The sequence below is a fragment of the Sparus aurata genome, chromosome 15 (genome assembly GCF_900880675.1).
Source record: "Sparus aurata chromosome 15, fSpaAur1.1, whole genome shotgun sequence".
Taxonomy (NCBI): Eukaryota; Metazoa; Chordata; class Actinopteri; order Spariformes; family Sparidae; genus Sparus; species Sparus aurata.
The window spans coordinates 14040280-14049753 of NC_044201.1; the positions used below are offsets into that span (position 1 = coordinate 14040280).

Genomic DNA, 9474 nt, shown 5'->3' on the forward strand with positions numbered 1-9474 from the left:
AGTGACAGGTGTTATAGAGCACACTTCACCGACTGCAGGCGACCAGTACGCCTCCTGCCACAAGGTGAAATGATTTCAACGGGTAGCTTTAACAAAGGCCCAACGTGAACATGGAATGAAAAAAAACCCTCTCTGTTAATCGTCTTTTTACATTCGCTCGCAGGCTGAGTGAATTCAAGTGCTTCACCAAATAAATGAAAACAGTCACAGACATGTAGTGATCAATATGTTCCCCCAGCGATAGGTATTACACACAGCAAATGTTTTTTTTAGGTCTTTAGGGACTTGACAAAATCCTTTACATATAAATGGGTGCTTGAGAAAAAGCCCTGTAAGCAACCGAGAGACTCGTAAACCATCTGAATCTTTTATAGGTCAACAACGCCTGTTCGAAAACTTGCAGAACTGCTCGGATTTAAATGCTAAATCTCCAGAAACTGCCAGCAAGTTTAAATATTGAAACACCTCTCCATAATTCACATTTACATTCAGCACTTCACAGCGCTCGGAGCGACTGGCTCTCATCTCCTACACCTGGGCTCCCCGTCGGCTCGACGGAAAGTAGCTGGCAGTCCAGCTGAGTGACCTGATTATTAGGAAGATCATACTGTAGCTGTGAGTCACATGTTTGATCCTCCGTCGAGTTCCCACTTTACGGCTGTTGCCAATCCTCAACGAGCCGTGCGTGAGCGAGATAGTGAGACCATCCCTGTTCGATCTAATAGCGTCTCTGCATGCAGATCTCCTCTCGTAAAGTGCAAACACGCGTGTCTAAGGGTATATGTGAGGGGACTGTTGTTGTAATTACACTGGCTGTAATTCGGTGATTGAGTGCAAGTGTTTGGACTCGGGAAGAGATAATTGTGAGTGTTCAGCAAAATTGTTCAAGGATGTTAAATGTTGCCCAGAGCTAATGTGCACGTGCTTGGAAAATGTGTATGGCAGGTTTAAGAGAATTAGATAAGTTTGAGACTCTGCGGAATAACTTTCCAACCTTTTTGTGCTTTGCCCATGTGCACAGCATCCAAATGTTAGATTAAAGCATTCATTAGCATGTGATCTGACCGCTTCACTGTTTGAAAGATGCACAGAGCTTTAACTTACAGCATCACAGAGAGGCATTAACTACACTCAGTACAGCAGCACTGCATGCTTCTCTGTGATGCTTCCTCTAAAAAAGAGGAAAAAAACCCTGTTTGTTTTTAGAGAGGGCTCTTTTTTTTACCTCTAAAATCAGTTACCCTCCAGACAAGACAATCAATACTTGATGAGCATTAATTTTCCGTACTGGTTTGTTTCTCCTCACGCTCCAACATGCCTCCCATGAAAAAAACATTTGTTTCCCGGCTCTGTTGCCATCCAAGACTGCCGAAGGTCGGGCTGTGAATTTACTGCAGCCGTTCGTCTTGCTCGCTTGGCACCGATCGCTTTGTCAGTGTTAATGTGGTAAGTGTGGAGGTGCATCCAGCAGCCTCCCCAGTTTATTAACATTTTGAGAGTGCAAAGCAAAAAATAAATAAATAAATAAATAAAAACATGGTCATCTGGATGAATGCAACATTCATTCAGGATCTGGCAGTGCGGTAAGGGTGATGTGCGGTGGGGTGGGAGGCTGCGTGGTAGATTGGTTTGGGTGACTGCCCGAAGGCACACTTGTGGCTTCCAGAGGAGTGGATCTTTGTTCTTTAACCCATTTGTATATGATGGAAACATAATGATATGACCAGTGCATATTCAGTGTAGATACTAAAAACAGATGTTGTTTAAACAAATGTTGATGAACAGGGACAACATTTATAAATGTTGCCAGACATCTTAACATCAGGTACACACACACACACACACACACACACACACACACACACACACAGGTATACTGATATTCTACTCATGTTTGACTTAACAGGCTAAAGAACCTACATACTGCACAGTGAGTGAAGCAAGAATGAGTTCATTCGTTTATGTCTGTATTAACATATGCACGCATGTTACATGTCCAACATTAAAAGGTTAATTCCATACATTTTTACAGGTCTTGGGGAGTGAAAAAAGCAGTAGAAAGCCTTTTGTGGCTCCAGAGGAATCCGATAAATTGTCTCCAGTGATGCCACTTAGTGGCTAATTGCAAAAAGATCGAAATCACCACAGCGCCTTTTATTCCATTTTATTTGTCCTTTTCAAAACCTGGCACAAAAATTACAGACGATGCAACTTAGCAAATGAGTGACATCACTGGATGCAATTCACTTGATCACATGCGGCTTCCTCTGGAGCCACAAAAGGCGTTACACTACTCTTTCTACATATGCAGTCAAACTTAGTCAAGACTAATAAACAGACATCAATGTTTAAAATTGGTGGAATTAACCTTTAAGGACACGACAGCGGATTGGTTTGACATTTCAGCTAATATAGATCACCATGACACTTCCTACATTGATCACCTATACCTTAAAGCAACAATATTTAACTTTTTTTTAAACCATAAAATAACAGCTTCAGAATCATGTTGATGGCACAGTGTCTTGTAACAGCGTGAATGGGGTTTTCAACACATAACACTGTTATGATGTAATGTGTTTTGTTTATAGTTAGCTCCTACATTACTATTATTATATTATTACTATACTATTATAGCTACAGACCTGGGACCTTTGTACTCATGACAGTGGTGTTGCACTCAGAAGATGGGGGACACCAAATTGCACAAAATGCCAGTTTCTTCATAATGTTGCTTTAAGATAGTTATTTGTTTCCTGAAATTTTTGGTTTGAATATCTAAATGATGCGTTATCAAATTAAAAAGTAGCTAATTTGCATACATTTCCAGGAGAAAAATCTGATGTTAGATGAACACCTAAATGTATATTTTAAGACACTTTGCTGGTGCCATGTGATGGAAGGAATACAGCCCCATATCTCACAATTTACAAGTACATGATACAATGGTGTTTTCACCTGTTGTGTCTCTCTTTAAAGTGCACACGAGAGTTGGGATGGATGAGAATGTGCATTTGCAGGATATCTCAGTTGTCACGTAGCAACAGAGACCTATGGTTGAATCTGAACATAGGTGTGCATAATGTTCTCCCCACTGTGTTTTCCCATGAACGCTATTTTTTCCTCACACAGTCAGAATACATGGATCTCATGAACGACAGACACTCAGATGTCGTGAGGAGTCATAACCGTTGAGCTGTAAGCTTCAGTTTACACCTCCTCAGTCATCTTTGTTCTTTTGTACTTGTTTATGCATTTGTGTACACTATATGTAATAGACATTATGGATGAGGACATACATTATGTATATTTGCAGTAGATGTAAATCAGATTTGGTTATGCATGTATATGTATTTATAACATGCTTTCTTTCTTCTTTCTTTCTTTCTTTCTTTCTTTCTTCCTTTCTTCCTTTCATCGATTTATTTTTAATCACCAAAACAAAATCAATTAATCAGTCAATCAGAAAGAGTGTACTTCTCTGTTTGTTAGCTCTGCAGTTGCCCGCTGACCTATTCAGGGGGTTTCTCAGCCCTCCATGCATTGCATGCTGGGACAGATGTATGCGAGCCCTTTTTCGACCCTGAAGGGAATCTTTGTATCTATAAGTGCAACAGATGTGTTCCTCTTATAAACAGAGTGCTGCTGGTTGAATTTTCATACTCACATTTTCTGCTTCACCAACAGCTCCAGTCGATACAGTCTACTCTCCTGTACTGTATGCTCTCCCTTCTTCTTAAAGGGAAGTCTTTTTTTTTTTTTAAGTAAAAGGAGAATGGCCTTAATGCTTTCACACCATTAACAGAGTCAAGACTGTTGGTAGAATGCATGAGAACGAAGCTGTGCTTACAGTAGTTTTTACATTGTGTCCCTCATTGTTCATCACATTAACTGAATTCAGTATAACTTGAAGGGACAGATGTTCTTTTTTATTGCCACTGTTCTGTAAAAACAATACAATCCAACTGTGTCTAAATTGCTGATGGTGTAACTTTAAAAGCCATCAGCACTGAAAAATAACGCTAGCTACAGCAGTCTCAGTGTGAAGGTTTGTGCCACACTAAGTTGCCACCTTCCTGTAATTGTGCCGGATGAAAATGTTGGACCAGCTTCTGCACTCTCAGGGTTTTAACAAACCTGGACAGCCAATCGGCCTACATTATGCAGTCAGTGGCGAGAGAGACATTATGCAAAGGGAAGTAACCCGAGTACAAGAGAGTGGACCTATTGTAAAAAATGTAGTAATTGTGTTTTGGAAACTGTGCCAGGTAATCATACTGTGAGACCTCATTGTTCAGTCTTTGCATCTCTGTGTTACCAGTGACCCACCCAAAAATCATCCTTCGAGCAAACATAATTCTCAGTGCCCTTTTTCCTGCTTTTGACATTTACTCTCAATTTTTGTTTGGTTTTTTAGTTTTTCAGTAGATACTGAAACGTCTGTTACTGAAAAGCAAAAGAGAAAAGAAACTCCGGCTCTGACTCAACTGGTGGTGACAGAGAGGGAAAAGATTGCTCGAGACAGGGAGAGATTTGTCATATTAGAAGACGTGATGTTTTCTTGGCTGTTGTTTGGATTCACATCACTGGACCAGAGTATCCATTTTGTCCTTTTGTGTGTGAAGAACAAAATGACAGTGCTTACAAAGATTTGCCTCTCAGCACAAGCACAGATAGGCACCGAGCGCCTGAGGAGGATATTAAACAGGTTTTCCTTATTTGGGAATCATTTATCCATCCGCAGCGTTGCCCTTTGGCTGTGTATTCTGTCCTGTGACTACGGCACCGTAGGCACCGCTTTGCAGTGATCAAACTGCTCATAACCGCAGAGAGAATTTATTTCCTTGCTCCAAAAAATAAGAGGCCTCGATTTTAACGATCACGCTCAAGATGAATGACATTGCAAAGGCACCACTTCTGCAATTAAGTAGTCTCTAATTATAGATTGAACCAGAGCTTTTCTTTTCTTTTCTTTTCCCTTTTAACCCAGGTCAATGAGACAACACGTGATGAATTTGAATTGAAATGTGAAACATACTCAGAGGGTCCAAGAACTTTATGAAAGAGCAGGGAGGCCTTTATCTTGTACACAATACTTTATCAAAGAATCACATATAAAAACACACTTCTTTCAAGAGAAAGCTTTAACTCTTATTTTTCATTCTCATTAACTTGGATTCTCTCACTGGTTGCTCGTGATAAAGCCCCCCACTACTACAAACATCCGAGCAACAGAAATACACACCACAGCACACGGACCCTTAAGTTTAAGATTAGAATGCAACACACAGTTCAAAAATATATCCTCTAATCTTGCAGTAACAGCCTTTTTTTTTTTTTTTCTTTTGTACAATTAGAAAAAATACACAGTAAACTTAATTCATCGAGGAGGAAATGCTTTACCAAAGTCACAAGTGAGACTGTACTTTGCACCATGACAGCTTTGGATACAGCACTGCTCTATGCTCGCTATAAGCGTGTGCAGTGTCTTATGTGCCAGTGGAGATCAGGTGTGTTCTTTGTGCCCTGCCAGCGTCCTGAGGGTCATGTATATTCACATGGACAACTCCAGGATTCACCCCGCCATTCTGTCATGTGTGCTCGCACGTGGTCACCTCAGGGAGGGGCGTCTGGTCCTGCATGACCACTTGAGGAGGGGTGGGGGCGGGGCGAGCGTGGGCCACCGAGTTTTTCTGCAGCTCGACCCCGAAGGCAGGAGAGGCGTTCTGCAACTGTCTCCTGTACTGCACGAAGCTGCAGGTCTTTAGGATGATAGCCAAGATGTTCTTTCCTATCAGGATCCCCGATACCCTGGCGTCCCTGTACAGGATCATGTTTCCCCCGCGGATGAAGAGCGTGATGATGTTGATAGTGACCAAGCTGAGGATGGGGTACAGGAGCATCTTGTGGGGCACGATGTTGATGCCCTGCATGCTGATCTCGCTCAAGGACACGCAGGGCAGCACCAGCAGCAGGATGTAGCAGTAAAAGAACATCAGGCCCTCCGCCCACAACGGAAGCCCCTTCTTTTGGGGCTCCCACAGGTTGGCTTGGATGTCCAGTATGTCCAGCAAGTCCACCACCACCCAGAAGAGACGATTACGGATCTCCTCGCGCTTCTTGAAGGCCCGAACGTACTCCATGTGATCGATCGCGACCAGCACCACAAACAGCACTGGGATGCAAATGGACAGCAGCAACGTCAATGCTTTCCTCGCCAGGGCGTCCAAGCTCTTCCTGTCCGCCTTGTAGTTTTGATACACAAAGTAGACCTTGATCTCCAGCACAAAGATGTAAAGGAACCAGAGGATCATGGCGTAGCCCCTCTTGGCTGTGCGTACCTCGGCGCCCACCCACACCGCAACGTAACGCAAGACTATCAGGAAGCAGATGTCTCCCACCATCACCATGATGCAGATGCCGATCTTGCGTGGTCCATGGTTCTGCTCCACCAGGTAGGCATCAATCAGCGCCATGCTGCTCATAATCAGGATGGTGGAAAGGCACACGTGGGGCTTGTTGGTGGGAGGTGGAGGTACCATCCTTGCCTAGGCGAGAGGAGGAGGAGGAGGAGGAGGAGGAGGAGGAGGACTGTTGTTGAAGAGGGAGTGCAGAGGGTGCTCAGTTTGTCCAGTGAGGAGGCAGATCAGATAGTGCTGCTAGACAGCAGTGTTCCCCTCCATTGCTTTTGCCTTGGCCAGAATCCAAGATGCATTAATAGGATTCACACAGATCACTTCAATCAATCTCCGCTCGTGCCCAAGCCACCTGCCGGGTAGACAGTACTCCTCATTTAGTAAATTATGTTCATTGGCAAATGGTTTGTAAACATACAGGTTCACTATTGCCAGAATTAGAAAAATCTCAGGATGCGTGTCTTACGTTCACACCCTGATGATCATTCATTAAACACAGCAGGAAAATCAGTGAGTTACATTTTCACTGTTACTAAAAGAGAGAAAAAAGAAAAAGCTGCGGCGATGTGTTCTCATCACAGATTCACTTCCGACACCCTTGTTTTCATACAAGCTTAAGCCTTGGGAGATAAAAATCCAGCTGAATACTCACTTGTGTCCCTCTTTGTACTTTATCCTAATGACTGGCAGCGAGCGATCATCCATGAGACTGCACTGGGAGATCACAAAGCCCATCTGTAATCCACAGGGGGGAGAGGAGAAAACGTACGGGATCCTTTCCTTCTCTGACAGACGTAAATCCACCAGTCATGGATATATTTCTCTCTTCTTCGTCTTCTTCTTCTTTTTTTTCTCAGGCGAAAAAGAAATCCCAAAATATTGCCGTGATAATCCACTTACTGCTCAGACTGAATCTGGAGGAGGCATCTTAATGGTCCCGAAGAACGCTCTCAGTTCCTGCAACTAAGAATAGAGGTTATTCTCTGTGGTGTGCTTAGATAGAGGGTTTAAACCTCCCAACTCCCCCCCCCCCCCCAAAAAAAAGAAAGTTATTCTCAGTGGAAAAAATCTCTGCAGTAAGTCCTGCTTAAAAAAGAATCTCCTCTCCGGAAGTTTTCCTCTTGGTCATCCGGCATCCATGGACGAGTAAAGGTGACATTTACAATCTGTCTTCCTTTGTAAGTTTCAGGAGGAGAAGAAAAGGCTGGAGTGAATCTTTTAAATGCAACGTGCGACTAAGTGTCCTTCCCCGCTCAGCTGTGTGCGTGTGTGCGTGTGCAGTTTTCAGCTGTCTCCACGCTTCGTTGTCGCTGTGAAATGCTGTCCCCCTGGCGAGATCCTGGCTGTCGCGCCGTTTTGTCTCTCTCCTGCCCGAGCAGCTTTTTTTTTTTGCCAGGGACACCAGGATCAACAACGCCAGTGGATTTCCCTGCCTCCACTCAGCGTGCCCTGCCAGCACCACCAGCGCTGTGATACTCCGACGCCGTTTGCCTCTGCTCGTCTGTCTCTGTGCACTTCTGAGTCCTCTGTGTGAAAGTCTGAGAGATGCGTTCAGACACTCCTGAGATTTCTTCTTCTTCTTCTCTCTCTCTCTCTCTCTCTCTCTCTCGCAGACACCCTCCTCTCCCTTCTCCCTCTTCAGCTCAAGTAAAGGCACTTGCTGTGTGGAGGTGACGCTCAGCAGACCACAGCTGCAGAGCCAGGGAGAGAGAAAAGAGGTACGAAGAGAGAGAGAGAGAGAGAGAGAGAGAGAGTGACTTTTCCAGGGGGTGGGGAAAGGCAGGGAGTGAGGGAGGGAGGGAGGGAGGACGAGCCAGCCTTTTGCAGCTTAGCTGAATGCACAACTTCTCTCCCTTACCCTGTTTCCCCCCCCAACTCTTCACATCCCTCTCTTCTTCTCACATTGTGTCTTGTGCTGATATCCTATTTTCTCTGGCTGTTTCTTTTTTAGCTCCCAGGAAAAAAAAAATATCCTGGTTTCCTTCTTCTTTGAGGGGCCCATTAGGGTGCCGTACATTATTTTGTTTGGTTTTTTTGTTCCTCCCCTCCATCGAGTTCGAGGTGCAGAGATGGAAAGCAATACGGAAACAAGGAAAAAGGTGGTGGTGGAGGGGGGGAGTGGAGAAGATGCTCTCCAGTATGGGATGTAGAAAGCCAGCTTCCCAGCAGGCTGTGTGTCTGCAGTCTTGGGAGACATGGAGGGGGGGCGGGGGAGGTGTGTGAGGGGGTGAGGCACACAGTGGCTCCTCCTGACAGAGAGCCTTTCTATTGATCTACTGACAGAGCAGTGAATCAGGAGCCTGAGATGGGGCCAGGGACCAAAAGAGATGAGGGGTAAGGGGGAGATAGGGAGGGACAGCGCAAAAAAAGAAAAAAAAAATGAGATGAGGAGGCAGAGTGACAAGATGAGGAGAGAAAAAAACAGGAGCAGGAGATGTGCGGGGTGGAACTAAATGTCAAGGGAACATTTTTATCTTCCGAGATGTAATAATGCCTGGGCTGTGAGAGATAATACTTATGCAGAAATTTATAAAGGTAGGAAAAGGTTGGCGTGTTTGCTCTGCCATTCGAAAGCGTGCTAACACCACCAGTTTTGTTTATCCAGCTGGGCCAATTAGCGCTAATCCTTCCTCAGAGGAACCACGTGGCTTTCACTGCTACAGTATGAAGCCATTTACTGCTCATGTCATGAATCGCCATTATTGAAGAGTCAAAGTATTGGTTTTCTAAGCGGTGTGGCTGCACTTTTCACCCAACTGTGTAATGACGACTAAACATAATTGCAATCATGCAAATTTTCGCAGGCATGAATGGATTTGGTCGCAGATTTAGCAGCTGTGGATCAGCCGACAGGCAGAGGCCATCGCGGCTGTTTTACGACTTCTATCATGCCTTCATCATGGAGGCATATGGAGGCTGAAAAATGAAGTCAAGTGAGACTGAGCTGCTTTCTTATTGACTACTTCCTCTGGATTTATTGACCATTTTGAGAGGAGCGATGAATAATATCTCCCTTTGCAAATTGTGAAGTTGCTCTTCCTTCCACAACATTTTTTTT

The 9474-nt window shown here is 44.3% G+C and overlaps 1 protein-coding gene across 1 annotated transcript; it reads right to left on the reverse strand.

The window, feature by feature from the left end:
• Window positions 1-2149: 2149 nt before the first annotated feature.
• On the reverse strand, window positions 2150-8175 carry LOC115596120 (transmembrane protein 121). Its single transcript, XM_030440924.1, has 2 exons — window positions 7069-8175; window positions 2150-6768 (listed from the first exon to the last, which is right to left on the reverse strand). The coding sequence occupies exon 2, from the start codon at window positions 6540-6542 to the stop codon at window positions 5592-5594; it is 951 nt and encodes a 316-aa protein (XP_030296784.1). The 5' UTR covers window positions 6543-6768; window positions 7069-8175; the 3' UTR covers window positions 2150-5591.
• Window positions 8176-9474: the final 1299 nt, after the last annotated feature.

What these genes read in the sequence shown, in the direction of transcription:
- LOC115596120 (XM_030440924.1), bottom strand. Translation starts at nt 6,542, where the DNA reads ATGGTACCTCCACCTCCCACCAACAAGCCCCACGTGTGCCTTTCCACC.